The 18,455-nt window shown below is 44.3% G+C and overlaps 1 protein-coding gene across 1 annotated transcript in view; it reads left to right on the top strand.

Annotated features, from left to right (window-relative positions):
• The window catches only part of RFX4 (regulatory factor X4), a 151,822-nt gene that overhangs the window by 46,330 nt on the left and 87,037 nt on the right, over positions 1-18,455 (top strand). Inside the window, exon 4 of the mRNA XM_055574864.1 lies at positions 2,573-2,696. Within this exon, the coding sequence (XP_055430839.1) occupies positions 2,573-2,696 (124 nt within the window). The remainder of the gene's footprint in view (positions 1-2,572; positions 2,697-18,455) is intronic.

Genomic DNA, 18,455 nt, shown 5'->3' with positions numbered 1-18,455 from the left:
GCAAAATAATGCTCAAAATTCTCCAAGTGAGGCTTCAACAGTACATGAACCAAGAACATCCAGATGTTCAAGTTGGATTTAGAAAAGGCAGAGGAATCAGAGATCAAATTGCCAACATCTCTTGGATCATAGAAAAAGCAAGAGAGTTTCAGAAAAACATCTATTTCTGCTTTATTGACTACACCAAAGACTTTGACTGTGTGGATCACAACAAACTGTTGAAAATTCTGAAAGAGATGGGAATACCAGACCACCTTACCTACCTGCCTCCTGAGAAATCTGTATGCAAGGCAAGAAGCAAGTCAAGAAGGAACAGTTAGAACCAGGCATGGAACAACAGACTGGTTCCAAATTGGGAAAAGGAGTACATCAAGGCTGTATATTGTCACATTGCTTATTTAACTTCTATGCAGAGTACATCATGTGAAATGCCAGGCTGGATGAAGCACAAGCTGGAGTCAAGATTTCAGGGAGAAATATCTATAATCTCAGATACGCAGATGACACCATCCTTATGGCAGAAAGCAAAGAGGAACTAAATAGCCTCTTGATGAAAGTGATAGATGAGAGTGGAAAAGCTGGTTAAAAACTCAAGACTCAAAAAACGAAGATCATGGTATCCAGTCCCATCACTTCATGGCAAATAGATGGGAAACAATGGAAACAGTGAGAGACTTTATTTTCTTAAGCTCCAAAATCACTGCAGATGGTGATTGCAGCCATGAAATTAAAAGACGCTTGCTCCTTGGAAGAAAAGCTATGACCAACCTAGACAGCATATTAAAATCAGAGACATTATTTTGCCAACAAAGGTCCATATAGTCAAAGCTATGGTTTTTCCAGTAGTCATGTATGGATGTGAGAGTTGGACTATAAAGAAAGCTGAGTGCTGAAGAATTGATGCTTTTGAACTGTGGTGTTAGAGAAGACTCTTGAGAGTCCCTTGGACTCCTCCCTTGGAGGAGATCCAACCAGTCCATCCTAAAGGAAATCAGTCCTGAATATTCATTGGAAGGACTGATGCTGAAGCTGAAACTCCAATCCTTTGGCCACCTGATGTGAAGAACTGACTCAATGGAAAAGATCTTGATGCTGGGCAAGATTGAAGGCAGAGGAGAAGGGAGTGACAGAGGATGAGATGGTTGGATGGCATCACTGACTCAATGGACATGCGTTTGAGCAAGCTCCAGGAATTGATGATGGACAGGGAAGCCTGGCGTGCTGCAGTCCATGGGGTCGCAGAGTTGGACATGATTTAGGACTGAACTGAACTCCAAACTCCCCTCCCATCCAGGCTGCCACATAACATTGAGCAAAGTTTCCTGTGCTAGGTCCTTGTTTATCCATTTTAAATATAGCAGGGTGTACATGTCCATCCCCAGCTCCCTAACTATCCCTATCCCTCATCCTTCCCGCCGGCAACCATAAACTTGTTGCTGAAGCCTTCACAGCCTATTTAATTTGGTGCTGGTTGCTCCTGACATTCACAGAGAACACCAACGTGCTGTTGTCTTCTGTTTTCTTCATGGCTGACTTAATGAGGGGGAACTTGGTGATTGGATGTCTGCGTTTTGGTGCTTGGGTTAAAGAGGGGGGGAAAAACTGTCTAATTTACTCTTATGTCCCCAGTATCTAGCACAAATCCTGGACATCTGAGTGTTCAAAAATGTTTTATGGAGAGGGAGAATGGATGATAATGAAGTCCAACACCTACTAAGTGCTCACCACATGCCAAGCCCCATGCTGGTTTGTGTCACACATTACATCTGATCAACATCAGATGTAACAGTCTGGCAGTTACAGTTGATACCTCCAGAAAGAAACTGAGGGCTGAGGTTAAATAACTTGCCCAAGGTCACCAAGCCAGCAAGTGCCAAAGCTGGAATTTGAACTGAAGTGGAAATTCTCTGGGCTTCCCTTGGTGGCTCAGACACTAAAGAGTCTGCCCACAGTGTGGTACCCTGAACCCCTAACCTATAGTTATTAAGAAGGTAGTGGCTATGGAATCATATGATATAATCTCAGTACAGCAGGGAAGGTGAGCTGAAAGAAAACAAGCCGTTTAGCCCCCTGCCGTGGTCATAAAACCTCTCTCAGTGAGCAGGTCAGAGCCCCTCGAGCTTCCCAGCCTGTCATGGGGTGTTTGTTTTCCCTGGCTGTCTCACTTTGTTGCTCTCATTAGCCAAGAAGCTCCAAGATTTTGACACCTATTAGAGATGGCTACACAGTGGGTAGCTTGGGTAAAGGGGGGCACCTGCAATATTCTGTATCATTGCTTGGAGTTGGGGGGAACCTGATTCACCCAGAATGCAGTCAGGCCAATGACCCCGCAGAGGAAAGGGATTAGGAATTTGCACTGGAAGAGTGACCTGAGGTAGTACCCAAAGGGGCCAGGAGTCTGATCCTGCCAACTCTGTGCCCGACCTTAGGCAGGTTGCTTTGTCTTCCTGGGTCTCAGTTTTCCCATCTGTAGTAGAAGAGTTATTTCTCAGGCCTGCCCAGCTCTGGAGAAGGACTAGAAAGAATAGGTCCTTCTTGCTTGGGTTCTCTCATCACGCTTTTATTTCCCCAGGCTGGAGGAGAACTACGAGATTGCAGAAGGAGTGTGCATCCCCCGCAGCGCCCTCTACATGCATTACCTGGATTTTTGTGAGAAGAATGACACCCAGCCTGTTAATGCTGCCAGCTTTGGGAAGGTGAGTCCAACCTCACCTAGCTTATTCCTTTTCTTCCCCTTCTCAGTAATGGATGTGTAGTTCTTAACCATGTTTTAAATAATTCAAGTTTTTTTTAGGTTACCAAAGTAAATACTTTGGTTACTTTGCCATTAAAATGTCAAACAATTGTTAACAAAGTAGTACCAAACCAAATGCCAAAACAGCGTAATACCAAAGATTAAAAACTTCAAACATTTCAGACATGTTGTAAAATAAAAGTGAACGTCTACCTTGAATTTCCTCAGTACTCAATTTGCAAACAGTAACTTCTTTTCTCTGAGAGGTAGTTCTTGAACTGGAAAGTACGTTATGTGGATGTCAGTGGGACAGACTTGGGTTAGCAACGTGAGAGACTTGGAGAAACTGTGAAGGGGGCTTGCATCATCAGCGTGGAAGCCTGGGAGTCCTCAACTGGAGGCAGTACAATCTGTACTACCACTGCAGACCTGACTGTTCTCTCTCCACTTTTGATGAAAATACATTCCACACGTTTTCTGTAGTTATCTCTACAGAAAGTCATTACCACTGAACATTCATATTCAGCAGGGCAAGGCAGGCAGCTGGAACTTTAAGATTGACTTCATTGTACAGCAGAAACTAACACAACATTGTAAAGCAATTGTATTCCAATGGAAAAAAAAAAGATTCATCATGTGTTTATTTGATAGATAAAAACCTAGATATTTTAAATCCTGAAAGCACTCAATTTGAGTCAATATGTCTAAACTCTTTCTCCTTTTATTAGCTTCTTTTTTTTACCACGTATAATTTTTTTTCCTGCATCTGCCAACAGAAAAACAGGCAGTGTTGTGCTGCACCATTATTCCTTACCAGTGTTCCGAGTGGGAGTGTAGTGGACTGAAACAACAGGAAGATGTTTAAGTTTCAGAAATTTCCTTATCAGATCCCCAACAGATATATCATGAGCAAGAAAAAAACAACAGAGCATGTTAGGCCTGAAGCAACCACCCCAGAGAGTCTGAAACCAAGTGGCTGAGAACTGGCTTCACTCAAAAAATGTGAAGATGCTCGGTGGTGATTTAGGGAGGGAAAAATGTTTGTGTGATGGGTTAATGCTGGTTCTCCAAAGTGAAAAGAACTTAAAAAAAAAAAAGTCAAACAACATTTGCGGTTCATTTATTCATTTGGGCAGTATTGACTGAGACACGCTGTGTGGGAAGCATTATGGCAGGCAGTGGGACTTAAAGGGAACCTGATCTGGGTCCCCCTGTGGAAAGGCTCGCAGACTAGGGAGGGGGACTGTGAGCCCTCAGCAGTGGGAGAAGGAAGAATCCAGATGGAGAGCATTCCTGTTCTGTGGTCCTGCAACATTTTCTCGTATTCACACGCACCCTGAGTGACTGTGATGGAGAGTCCAGATAAAGCCTCTCAGATAGGAAGACAGGTTGGGTGAACCAAATGACCAAGAATCCCAGCTCTCCTGGACTTATCACATAACTTTTCTGAGCCTCAGTCCTGTCAGCTCTGAAAAGGGAATTAACCCCTGCATTCTTCCCAGGGATGTTGCAAGATACACAGGAGAGAACAGTGGTGGCTGATACGGCCTACTGTGCTATCAGTCATCTGGTTGCTCAGATACTTAGTAACACCTACCATGTGCATTACAACTGTTGTTCTTATGAATTCTCCATGAGATGCTTGTGCACAGATACAAATAGCCATTGGTTAGCTTAGGCTCTGAAACAAAAACAAACCAAAAAAATTCACCATTTCTAGAAACTCCAATTTGCCTGTGTAAGGACCTTCTATTCCTTTTTCTCTCAAATCTGTTGTCAGCTCAGGGTTTCCTTGACCTTGTGATCTAGGTAAAATCAATTTATCTCTGACCCCTTCCTCCTAGCACCTCCTAGACCCCCTCTGCCTAGCATTCCAAGTCTTAAATCTGCCCCCAGGATTTCAACAAGTCCTAGGGTGTTTGCATCCTTCAGTTCAGTTCAGTTCAGTCACTCAGTTGCGTCTGACTCTTCACGACCCCATGTACTCCAGCATGCCAGGCCTCCCTATCCATCACCAACTCCCGGAGTTTACTCAAACTCATCTCCATGGAGTTGGTAATGCCATCCAACCATCTCATCCTCTGTTGTCCCCTTCTCCTCCTGCCCTCAGTCTTTCCCAGCATCAGGGTCTTTTTCAAATGAGTCAGTTCTTCCCATCAGGTGGTCAAAGTATTGGAGTTTCAGCTTCAGGATCAGTCCTTCCAAAGAATATTCAGGACTGATTTCCTTTAGGATGGACTGGTTGGATCTCCCCCAAGGGAGGAGTCCAAGGGACTCTCAAGAGTCTTCTCCAACACCACAGTTCAAAAGCATCAATTCTTCAGTGCTCAGCTTTCTTTATAGTCCAACTCTCACATCCATACGTGACTATTGGAAAAACCATAGCCTTGACGAGATGGACCTTTGTTGGCAAAGCAATGTCTCTGCTTTTTAATCTGCTGTCTAGGTTGGTCATAACTTTCCTTCCAAGGAGCAAGTGTCTTTTAATTTCATGGCTGCAGTCACCATCTGCAGTGATTTTGGAGCCCAGAAAAATAAAGTCAGCCACTGTTTGCCATGAAGTGATGGGACCAGACGCCATGATCTTCATTTTCTGAATGTTGAGCTTAAAGCCAACTTTTTCACTCTCCTCTTTCACTTTCATCAAGAGGCTCTTTAGTTCTTCTTCACTTTCTGCCATAAGGGTGGTGTCTTCTGCATATCTGAGGTGACTGATACTTCTCCCAGCCATCTTGATTCCAGCTTGTGCTTCTTCCAGTCCAGCATTTCTCATGATGTACTCTGCATATAAGTTAAATAAGCAGGGTGATTATATACAGCCTTCACGTACTCCTTTTCCTATTTGCAACCAGTCTGTTGTTCCATGTCCAGTTCTAACTTTTGCTTCCTGACCTGCATACAGGTTTATCAAGAGGCAGGTCAGGTGGTCTGGTATTCCTATCTCTTGAAGAATTTTCCACAGTTTATTGTGATCCACACAGTCAAAGGTTTTGGCATAGTCAATAAAGCAGAAGTAGATGTTTTTCTGGAACTCTCTTGCTTTATCTATGATTCAGCAGATGTTAGCAATTTGATCTCTGGTTCCTCTACCTTTTCTAAAACCAGCTTGAACATCTGGAAGTTCATAGTTCATGTATTGCTGAAACCTGGCTTGGAGAATTTTGAGTATTACTTTACTAGCATGTGAGATGAGTGCAATTGTGTGGTAGTTTTCTACCTAGAGCATTCTTTAGGGTCACCTTGACTTGGGACTCCTCCCTCTATATATACCACCTCTCTCTATACTGTGCTGTTCAGTATAGTAGCCACTGGCCACATACAGTTGTTTAACTTAAAATTAAAATTCAATTCCTCAGATACACAGTAGCTACATGTAACTGCAGGCTACCATATTGGACAGTGCCAATAGAACATTCCCATCTGCACAGCAAGTTCTGTTGGACAGCCCTATTCTGCACCATCACGAGCTAGGGATGGCACTCAGGGTCTTCTTTGCTTTGCACAAAGCAGTCCACAGAAGGCATCTGTGATCCTAACAGACTGAAGTTTGCAGTGGTGGTTTACACCCCAAACATTGTCCCATGGAACAGATGTCCCCATCTCAGAATGCTCCCTGGTCCTCCTTCTGCCAGTTCCCCAAAGCTGATTCCAGCCCTCTCTGCTGCCGTATCCTTCCTCCTAGAACTCCTCCTTCTGTTCCCTTCACTCTCTCCTTCTTTCTTGGGATGACCTCCACCAAATTTCCTCTGCTCTCCAATCCTTGGTTCCTGCTGACATCTATACCCACAGGTCTCATTTATTCCAAATGGCTTTTCAAAGTATTTTTCCAAATAGTAAGTTTCCTCTCTAAGAATTACAGTGCCAGCTGCTTTCAGAATAGTCATTAACAAATCATCCAAATGCCATCTTATCTTCAGTCCCAAAGCAGGGACATACTCTAATGGAATTAAAAGCATAAATGAAAAATGCTCTCTGCAGCTGCCTTGCCATTGATTTCAAGTGCACTGGAAAGGAGGGCTGTCCTCCCAGCCACAGGACAGAAGGTGCCTGCTGAGGGTTTTCGCATTAAGTTTGTTGAATTGAAATCCCAGACACATTTGCCCTTCCTGAAGGCTCCGAGCAAGATGCAGCTGCCATCTCCTAGAGAGAAAGGGACTAGTTGTTCTGAAAAACCTTGGAGGGGAATCGTGGACAGTCTCCCTTTGAGCAGTTCTGTCCGAACGTATGATTCATCTCTGAACTTTTAGCTCAGAACAAGCAAAGTTCACTATTTCGGCTTGGGTTTTAGAGAAAAATTAAACTGGTAGTCATCTTCCCATCTGACTTGTAAGTGGGCTGAAATGAAACAGGCATTGGTAGTGAAGCTTTCCCAAAGTCACCTGGCTGAGATACTGTTCTCGATAAAGTGGATGGCAGCAATTGCTCTGCTGCAAGTGAGATCCGAAATAGAAATTCTCTCTCCAACACTGTGGCCAAGCTCCAAAAGCACTGGCTTCCAGTAATGTTGTATTGACTTTGGATCCTGGAACTAATTTAGGAATTACCGAGAATGCTGAGGCTGCTAGCTGAACTGGTCTTGTGCTTGCTTTCGCTATTAACTAGGGTCGTGAAAGGTCACCCAACTTGGAGACACTTAACTTTTCTGAGCTCCCGTCTCCTTACCTTTCCTTGGAAGCATCCCTCACCAAATTACTGTGTGGATAAAATGAGACTGTGCTATGAGAACATGTTTTAAAACTAAAATTCTCTACCAAGGGAAGAAATCACTATCTAGAATTGGCTCCATTCCACTCTGTCTCCTCTGTTTTATTGTGCTCAATTTTTTACTTATTTATCACTGTCTGAACTATTTTATATATGTATGATGTTACTAGTATATATAGTTATCTGTACTGTATTATACTGCGTGTGCACTCAGTCATGTACAACTCCTTGTGACTCCATGGACTGTAGCCCACCAGGTTCCTCTGACCATGGAATTCTCTAGGCAAGAATATTGGAGTTGAGTGCCATTTCCTACTCCACGGGATCTTCACGACCCAGGGATCAAACCCATATCTCTTGCATTTCCTGAATTGGCAGGCAGATTCTTTATCACTAGGGCCACCTGTATTGTATACAATATATATATTGTATGCAATATGTAATTACATATAACTGATGTGTGTGTGTGTATATATATATATATATATATATATATATATATATATATATATAAGTTGCTTGTGTTTTGTCTGTCTCTTTCTTTAGAATGGAAGCTCCATGAGGACTTTTTATGTTCACCATGCATGCCTAACCCCCTGGAATAGTGCCTGGCACATAGTAGGTCTTCAGATATTTGAAGACTGGATGATTTATATTATTGCTATTCACCAAGAACACTATGAATCATTCGACATATGGGAATTTGTTTAACCCATATGGTCACCATATGAAATTGGCATTGTACCCACTTTCCATTAGCCCACTTGCCAAGTAAGGATAAACTTGCTGAGGTACCAGTGTCCGTCCTTCCTTTTCTGCCCTCTGACAACCTCGCAGGGAAATCCCGCATCCAACCATGGCATCAGGCCATGATCAGCCATCATATCAGTCCTGGATGGATTATTAAAACTCATTCTCCGCTATGAAAAAGCCCGTGCATGTGTGCTTGGTTGCTCAGTGGTGTCTGACTCTTGGCAACCCCATGGACAGTAGCCTCCAGGCTCCTCTGTCCATGGGATTCTCCAGGCAAGAATACTGGAGTGGGTTGCCATGCCCTCCTCCAGGGGATCTTCCCAACCCAGGGATCGAACCCAAGTCTCTTCTCCTGCATTGGCAGGTGGGTTCTTTACCATTAGCACCCACCTGGGTTCTCTTCAATTTAAAACTTCCACCTGACTTCCATGGAAGTAAGAGTCTCCCCTCTCTATGCCTCAGAATTTGCTCTGTGAAAGGGGAGGGGGAGTTTTTTTCTTTCCTATTCTGACTCCTCCAGGGTTGGAGGAGGGGGTCAATGGGGGAGGGTGGCTAGAAGAAAGCAGCTGGAGTCATTTCGCCCAGTCGGTGCTCTCCGAAGGCTCCTCCCAGCTATCAGTGTGCTCTGCTTGGATCGCCATCCATGTGCCGTGGGTGGGCGTCCAGCAGTGTGTTTGTGGGCACCTCCTGTGGGTCCCCCTCCACTGGCTGCAGGGCGGTGCTCTCCAGCTGACCTCCCACTGCCCATCACTCTCGCTCCTCGCCTGAGGATTCACCCTGTGGCTCTGGCCTCATTCTGGAGGGTTTTGACCAGGTCTCTGCGCACCTTGTGTTGCGCTCTTATTCTCAGAGACACCCAGATGAGTTCCCACAAATGTAATGAGTGTGGAACAGGCCAAACGTACCAAGAGAAAATGGCTTTGCTTTGTTCCTCAACTGTGTTCTGGCCAAACTGCCTTCCTGAACCCCTGATGGTTTTGTGGCAGGTTGAATAGCTTTTTGGTTATCGACTAAAAAAACAAGCCTCTTTTCAATAATGTAGATGCTCTTGTAGACACTAAAGTCCAGTCCAGTGCTCCAGTTAAAACTGCAGTCTCTCATTTACTTCAGAACTCCTTCCCCTCAACCCCACCCCATGAGTGGCCAGTTGATGGGGGTTGGAAACCTGAAATGGGGGCGGGGGAGGGGAATGGTTTGACCTGCTCATCCCTGACCTTTCCTTCCTGCTGCTGGTGCCTCCAGGCTTGCCAGGGTGAGAAAAAACATTTCCAAAGGGATAGCCCTAGTGCTCCAGCAGACGCAGGGAAATAAATATTTAGAGAACAACAGAATTGTCAATTGAAACAAACACAAGGTAATAGGGATCACAATTGGCCTACATCTGACATCATACTCAGTCAAATTACCCAATCTTATTAAAGACAATTCTTTTTAACAGATATTAGAAGTATCTGGGTGTGGGTATGTTAGTCGTGGAGTCGTGTCCGACTCTTTGCAATCGTGTCCGACTATAACCCACCAGGCTCTTCTGTCCATATGGAATTCTCCAGGCAAGAATACTGGAGTAAGTTGTTATTCCTTTCTCCGGGGGATCTTCCCAACCCAGGGATCAAACCCGGGTCTCCTGCATTGCAGGCAGAATCTTTATCACTGAGCCACCAGGGAAGCCCTAGAGGTGTCTAGCTATGTATAATTATAAATACAGCATTCACGGATGTTGAATAAAATTAGTAAAAATAGAAAACACTTACATTAGTTCGGTTCAGTTGCTCATTTGTGTCCGACTCTTTGCAACCCCATGGACTGCAGCACGCCAGGCCTCCCTGTCCATCACCAACTCTTGGAGTTTACTCAGACTCAAGTGTATCGAGACGGTGATGCCATCCAACCAGCTCATCTTCTACTGTCCCCTTCCCCTCCCACCTTCAATCTTTCCCAGAATCAGGGTCTTTTCAAATGAGTCAGCTCTTCGTATCAGGTGGCCAAAGTATTGGAGTTTCAACTTCAACATCAGTCCTTCCAATGAACACCTAGGACTGATCTCCTTTAGGATGGACTGGTTGGATCTCCTTGCAGTCCAAGGGACTCTCAAGAGTCTTCTCCAACACCACAGTTCAAAAGCATCGATTCTTCAGAGCTCAGCTTTCTTTATAGTCCAACTCTCTCATCTATACGTGACTACTGGAAAAACCAAAGCCTTGACTAGATGGACCTTTGTTGGCCAAGTAATGTCTCTGCTTTTTAATCTGCTATCTAGGTTGGTCATAACTTTTCTTCCAAGGAGCAAGCATCTTTTAATTGCATGGGTGCAGCAGTGATTTTGGAGCCCCCCCCCCAAAAATAAAGTCAGTCACTGTTTCTACTGTTTCCCCATCTATTTGCCATAAAGTGATGGGACCCGGTGCCATGATCTTAGTTTTCTGAATGTTGAGCTTTAAGCCAACTTTTTCACTCTCCTCTTTCACTTTCATCAAGAGGCCCTTTAGTTCTTCTTCACTTTCTGCCAGAGTGTAGTGTCATCTGTATATCTGAGGTTATTGATATTTCTCCCAGCAATCTTGATTCCAGCTTGTGCTTCATCCAGTCCAGCATTTCTCATGATGTACTCTGCATATAAGTTAAATAAGCAAGGTGACAATATACAGCTTTGATGTACTCCTTTCCTAATTTGGAATCAGTCTGTTGTTCCATGTCAGTTCTAACTGTTGCTGTTAGACCTGCATACAGATTTCTCAGGAGGCATGACAGGTGGTCTGGTATTCCCATCTCCTGAAGAATTTTCCACAGTTTATTGTGATCCACACAGTCAAAGGCTTTGGCATAGTCAATAAAGCAGAAATAGATGTTTTTCTGGAACTCTCTTGCTTTTTCCATGATCCAGAGGATGTTGGCAATTTGATCTCTGGTTCCTCTGCCTTTTCTAAAACCAGCTTGAACATCAGGAAGTTCACAGTTCATGTACTGTTGAAGCCTGGCTTGGAGAATTTTGAGCATTACTTTGCTAGTGTGTGAGATGGGTGCAATTGTGCAGTAGTTCGAGCATTCTTTGACATTGTCTTCCTTTGGGAATGGAATGAAGACTGACCTTTTCCAGTCCTGTGGCCATTGCTGAGTTTTCCAAATTTGCTGGAATATTGAGTGCAGCACTTTCACAGCATCATCTTTTAGGATTTGAAATAGCTCAACTGGGATTCCATCACCTCCACTAGCTTTGTTTACAGTGATACTTCCTAAGACCCACTTGACTTCACATTCTAGGATGTCTAGCTCTAGGTGAATTGATCACACCATCGTGATTATCTGGTTTGTGAAGATCTTTTTTGTATAGTTCTTCTGTGTTTTCTTGCCACCTCTTCTTAATATCTTCTGCTCCATACCAGTTCTGTCTTTTATTGAGCCCATCTTTGCATGAAATGTTGCCTTGGTATCTCTAATTTTCTTGAAGAGATCTCTGGTCTTTCCCATTCTATTGTTTTCTTCTATTTCTTTGCATTGATCACTGAGGAAGGCTTTCTTATCTCTCCTTGCTATTCTTTGGAACTCTGCATTCAAATGGGTATATCTTTCATCTCCTCCTTTGTCTTTCCCTTCTCTTTTCATAGCTGTTTGTAAGGCCTCCTCAGACAACCATTTTGCCTTTTTGCATTTCTTTTTCCCTTGGGGATTGTCTTGATCACTGCCTCCTGTACAATGTCACGAACCTCCATCCATAGTTCTTCAGGCATTCTGTCTATCAGATCTAATCCCTTGAATCTATTTGTCACTTCCAGTGTATAGTCCTAAGGGATTTGATTTAGGTCATACCTGAATGGTCTAGTGGATTTCCCTACTTTCTTCAATTTAAGTCTGAATTTGGCAATAAGGAGTTCATGATCTGAGCCACAGTCAGCTCCCAGTCTTGTTTTTGCTGACTGTATAGAGCTTCTCTATCTTTGGCTGCAAAAAATATAATCAATCTGATTTCAGTGTTGACCATCTGGTGATGTCCATGTGTAGAGTCTTCTCTTGTGTTGTTGGAAGAGGGTGTTTGCTATGACCAGTGCATTCTCTGGCTTTCATAAGCCTCTTATTCTTCTTTATCAGAGAGCAGACAGACTGAAAACTACAATCACAGAAAACTAACCAATCTGATCATATGGCAGCCTTGTCTAACTCAATGAAACTATGACCCATGCCTTGTAGGGCCACCCAAGATGTATGGGTCATGGTGGAGAGTTCTGACAAAATGTGGTCCACTGGAGAAGGGAATGACAAAGCACTTCAGTATTCTTGCCTTGAGAACCCATGAACAGTATGAAAAGGCAAAAAGATAGGACACTGAAAGATGAACTTCCCAGGTTGGTAGGTGCCCAATATGCTACTGGAGATCAGTGGAGAACTAACTCCAGAAAGAATGAAGAGACGGAGCCAAAGCAAAAACAAAACCCAGTTGTGGATGTGACTGGTGATGGAAGTAAAGTCTGATGCTGTAAAGAGCAATATTGCATAGGAACCTGGAATGTTAGGTCCATGAATCAAGGCAAATTGGTAGTGCAAACAGTAGATGGCAAGAGTGAACATCAACATTTTAGGAATCAGCGAACTAAAATGGACTGGAATGGGTGAATTTAACTCCAATGACCATTATATCTACTACTGTGGGCAAGACTCCCTTAGAAGAAATGGAGTGGCCATCACGGTCAACAAAAGAGTCTGAAATGCAGTACTTGGATGCAGTCTCAAAAATGACAGAATGATCTCTGTTCATTTCCAAGGCAAACCATTCAAAATCACAGTAATCCAAGTCTATGCCCTGACCAGTAATGCTGAAGAAGCTGAAGTTGAATGGTTCTGTGAAGACCTACAAAACCTTCTAGAACTAACACCCAAAAAAGATGTCCTTTTCATTATAGGGGGCTAGAATGCAAAAGTAGGAAGTCAAGAAATACCTGGAGTAACAGGCAAATTTGGCCTTGGAGTACAGAATGAAGCAGCGCAAAGGCTAACAGAGTTTTGCCAAGAGAATGCAGTGGTCATAGCAAACACCCTCTTTCAACACTTACATAGGACTTTCTATGTATCTGGCCTGTTCTAAGCACTTTACATATGTCAACCTTGTCTAATCCCCCAAACAACTCTGTCAGTTGGTAACTGTTATTTTCCCCATTTCATAGATGAGTAAACTGAGTCCCAGAGAGGTTAGGTAATTCACCCAAGGTCAAAAAGCCAGTAAGTAGATCTGTGATTCAGAATGTGAACCTGAGAAGTCTGGTTCCAAAATCCATGTACTTAACTGTCTCCTTTACGCAGAGCAAGTTATTTTGGGGGTTAGGGTGGGTATGTGTAGAGGCAGGTTTTGCCTAAACAATTGTCCTTTAGACTTTGGTGTCATCATTAGCAGTCACCTGGACACTTCCACGTGATCAAATTTAGGAGTGAAGTCTCGGCCTCTCCGTCTCTCAGCGGTTAAGCGTGCTGGTCACTGCAATCGAGATATTCCCCCTTCAGCTCTTCCCCTCTGGGTGTTCCAGGCACTAGAAACCCCTGCCAGTATTTCCCAGCCTGCCTCCCCCTCAGCCCATGGGCTCACCCATTTATTAGGAGTGCATTTATCTCAGGAGATGGGTGAGAGGTTGGGAGTCCTCTGGGTGTGTGCACGTAAAAAACCACAAAACAAGATGACAGGCGTGCCCTTGAGCTGTGAGCACACAGGATGGGAGGAAGGGGTGCAGAGGAGGAAACTGTCCCCTCCTCAGGGTGGTGGGTGAGTCTGAGAGCCAGGTCAGTCCAGAAGACCTCTCAGAACCCACTATTGCCTTCTCCCAACCCACAGCCTTGTGAGATCCATGGAAGGCAGAAGTGGGTGTTTCTGTTTCACCAAATGCTTCTTTCTCCTGCTCTTCTACTGGGTCTTTTGCATGCTAAGTCACTTCAGTGGTGTCTGACTCTTCACAACCCTATGGACTATAGCCTCCCAGGCTCATCTGTCCATGGGATTCTCCGGGCAAGGATATTGGAGTGGTTTGCCATGGCCTTCTCCAGATCTTCCTGACGCAAGGATCAAACCCTATCTCTTAATGTCTACCTGCCTTGGCAGGCAGGTTCTTTACCACTAGCGCCACTGGTCTTTTAGAAGTTCTGAAAACTCCACCCAGGCCACTCTGCTTTCTGAGGTGGCCCACACTCTTGTCTGCCAAGTGTGTTTCTTTCTAAATAAATCCACTTCTTACCTAGCCAAAAAAAAAAAAAAAGTTCCTTCCCCAAGACATCCCTGGTGGTCCAATGGTTCAGAATCCACCTTTCAATGCAGGGGATGTGTGTTTGATCCCCAGTCAGGGAACTAAGCCCACGGCCCACACACTGCCAACAAAGAGCCCACCTCCTGAAACTAAGACCCATTGCAACCCCCAAACAAAGCAACAACAAAAAGCTCTACCTGCACAGAGATGCAAACTGTGTTTAGCGAGAGTTAAGCTTTTCCAGAAAGAAAAACTGGGCCTCCGATTTCTGGCTAAGAGAACATCTCTAACTGGAATGCCTTCCAGGCACTTGTAGCAGATATTCCTTCCAGCGGAGGCTGAAATGCAAAAGAATGTCTTCTTCCTCAAACTTCTCTTGAGGGCCCACCATGTGCGATAGGTGAGGAGTCCCCAATAATGCTAGTTTTCTGAGCCCTGAGTGTGAGGGTCTATCACCCTTACCCTGTGTGACCCTGGACAGGTCCCATTTCCCTCTCTGAACCTCAGTCCTTCCATCTATCACAGGGGGAAGCTAGTCTACAAATATGCAAAGATCTTTCCCATATTAACTGAAGACACTTTTCAACTAGAAATCATGACAGTAACACTGACTCTTTGGCCAGGCACTGGGCCAAGCCCTCTGCATGTATTACCTCATTCAATCTTCTACGGCTCTGTGAACTAGATGCCTTCTTTGTTCCCATTTAAAGATGAAATAGTTGACTCTAGGGCCACTGGAGCCTTTCTTTTGAGGTAAATCCTGGGTAGAAATCAGAAGGTGTTATCAGTTAGGAATTGTGTTGGGTTGTGGTTAAAAGATGCCCCTCCTCATTCCCAAACAAGGACTCAAATAAATTAGTGGTTTTACTTTTCTTCACATAGAGTAAATCTAAAAGAGGATAACCTATGCTGGTATACAGCTCTACAGTAGCATCAGGGAACTACTGGGACTACTTCTCTCTCTGTGCTCTGCCATCCCTAGCAGATGGCTTCTAATTTCTAGGTCACCTCATGGTCCAAAGTGGCTGCCTGACAACAAAGCCTATATTCCAGGCAAGAAGTATGAAAAAGGGAGAGAAAGGTCAAAACTTCAGCCGAGTCAGCTCTCCACAGCTTGCCCAGAGCCCTGCCCAGCGATTTCCCTTTTGTCTCACTGGCTGCCCTTGGCTGTCAGGGAGGTGGGAAAATGTAGTCCATCATCTCCTGGAATAAAAAATTAGAGTTTGGTTAGAGAGGGAAAGAGGTAGACATTTAGCCATTTTATCCATATAAGAGCTTTTCAGAAGTCCATGTGGCCCTTTTCTTTAAAAAAAAAAAAAAAAAAAAGAGCTGTAATTGACATTTAACATTATATTAGTTTTAGGTGTACAACACAGTGATTTGATATATGTGTATATTTCAAAATGATTGACACAATCAATTTAGTTGACATCCATCACTACACAGAGGTACAAGTTTCTTTCTTGTGATGGGAATTTTTTTAAAATTCATAGTTAGCATGAGAAATTTGTTTGTTTATTTTTGGCTGGCTGGGTCTTCCTTGCTGCACGTGGGCTTTCTCTAGTTGTGGGGAGTGCGGGCTTCTCTCCAGCTGTGGTACGTGGGCTTCTCACTGCAGTGGCTCCTCTTATTGCACGGGTTCTACCACGCAGCCTCGGTAGTCGTGGTGCACTGATTTAATTGCTTCACGGCATGTGGGATTTCCCCAGACCAGGGATCGAACCTGTGTCCCCTGCATTGGCAGCTGGATACTTAACCACTGGACCCCCAGACAAGTTCCATGAGAACTTTTAAGATCGACTCTCCTCACAACTGTCAAACATACAGTACAGTATTTTTAACTCTAGTCATCATACTGTATGTGGCGACCCAGAACTCATTTATCTCATAAATGGGAGTATGCACCTTCTGATCACCTTCACCCGTCTCTCCCCCATGTGTCCTTTTTGTGTCACAACTAGGAAATGGACCCCAGAATCCCGAGAGCGGGTAAGGTCTACTCTCAAATGTGGAGCCCACGGGATCCAGTGTAGGTGGCAACAGGTGACCAGCTTAGACTGTGTGTGGGTAACATGATTTATGGTCCACGGTTTGTTGAACTTATCAAGAAGAGGCTGATTGACCAATAGGCAACTGGACACCTGTGACCACAGGGTAATTTGAATACATGCAGAGGCCCTTTGGCCTTGCAAATACCCCTCCCCACTCCCCACCCCCAGAGGGCTTGATGATTTCTCAAAATCCTTGATTCCTTTCATTTAAGGCCTTTAGTTTGTCCTGCAAGTATGACAGAGCAGGATAATTCATTAATACTTACCGGTTGCTAACACTTCAATACAAATAAGTTTAATCTATTAAAGGAACTTAGAGATCTGTTGGTGAGACCTTCTCATCTTCCAGACCAGAACACTAAAAGTCAGAGGGATTGAATGAGTTTCCTAAAGTCATACATGTAGTGGCAAGGGCTGGATCTGAGCAGGTGGGGGGCCATCACTGGATGTCTGCTATGGCCATTAGAGGTAGGAAGACTGGAGGAAGGGGATCTGGGGCAGCAGACGCACTTGTATGAATTGAATTTATTTATATCCTGTCTTTTCCCCGTGAGGCTTGAGGCACTTGGAAATTTGGGCTGTGGGTAGTGCTTACTTGAATGTATGGCTCCTTCCTTCCTGCCATCCTTGCTTGAGCAGTGCAAAAAACAAAAGAATAGCAATGTTCTGGGACCTGTGCTTCTGTCAGCCACATAAATGGGGAACACAGATGAGGTCATAGATTCCTCTCGTTTTAAGTGACTGCCCTCCTCCAGTATTCTTGCCTGGAAAATCCCATAGGTGGAGGGGCCTGGTAGGCTGCAGTCCATGGGGTCGCGAAGAGTTGGACACAGCTGAGCGACTTCCCTTTCACTTTTCACGTTCATGCACTGAAGGAAATGGCAACCCACTCTGGTGTTCTTGCCTGGAGAATCCCAGGGACGGGGGAGCCTGGAGGGCTGCCGTCTATGGGGTCGCACAGAGTCGGACACGACTGAAGCGACTTAGCAGCAGCAACAGCAGCAGCTCCTCCTTGAGTCCTCACAATCTGCCTGACCCCAGGTTGCCCGCACACCTGTGGAGGGGCACAGGGACAGACCACAGGACTCTTGAGGAATCTTTGGGATTCTTCAGGGATGGTCTTTTTTCAACTTGCAAAGGAAAAAAATTAAGCACATGGATAGTTTCCTTCTACTTCAATTTCTTGCATATGTTTTTCTTAACCTTTAGTATCTGCTATAGTGTGTCTGTATCAGAATGTCTAATTTCACACCAGATTCCACATTTTGTTATTTCAGGAGTCTTTACTGACATGCAGCCTGAAAGTTCAGAAATCAAATTGTATGGGTTTGAATCCCATCTCCAACATTTACCTGCTGCATGAACTCAGGAGACTTCTTAATAGCTATGAGCCTCAGTTTCCTCCTCTGTAAAATGGGGACATGGTTCTAACCACCTGAGGACTGTGGAGATAATGACTGTTAAAAGGGCTGCCTTACCACTGCTGCTGCTAAGTCACTTCAGTCGTGTCCGACTCTGTGCGACCCCATAGACGGCAGCCCACCAGGCTCCCCCGTCCCTGGGATTCTCCAGGCAAGAACACTGGAGTGGGTTGCCATTTCCTTCTCCAATGCATGAAAGTGAAAAGTGAAAGTGAAGTCGCTCAGTCGTGTCCGACTCTTCGAGACCCTATGGACTGCAGCCTAGCAGGCTCCTCCATCCATGGAGTGCGTGGTAAATATAAACAGTCAATGCACTTCAGCTATAATTGTGATTTCAGTTTACCTTTGCAAGATTTTATGAGTTTAATACATCATGCTTTTAATATACCATCAGCAACATATCAATGTTTCAACCTTTCTAGATGCTCTTCCTTCTGAACAATTTTGAGAACAATTGTTCTAAAAATTTCTTACATTGCACACATGCTACCTTCACCACCCTCACCCTCTCTTATTATCGTCTTCAGAATTATTCCATTTTTGACTTAACCTTATCTTATGTAACTCACCTCAT

The sequence above is a fragment of the Bubalus kerabau genome, chromosome 1, assembly GCF_029407905.1.
Source record: "Bubalus kerabau isolate K-KA32 ecotype Philippines breed swamp buffalo chromosome 1, PCC_UOA_SB_1v2, whole genome shotgun sequence".
Taxonomy (NCBI): Eukaryota; Metazoa; Chordata; class Mammalia; order Artiodactyla; family Bovidae; genus Bubalus; species Bubalus kerabau.
The sequence above is the reverse complement of the archived record's forward strand: the minus strand, read 5'-3'. Positions and strand labels throughout refer to the sequence as shown.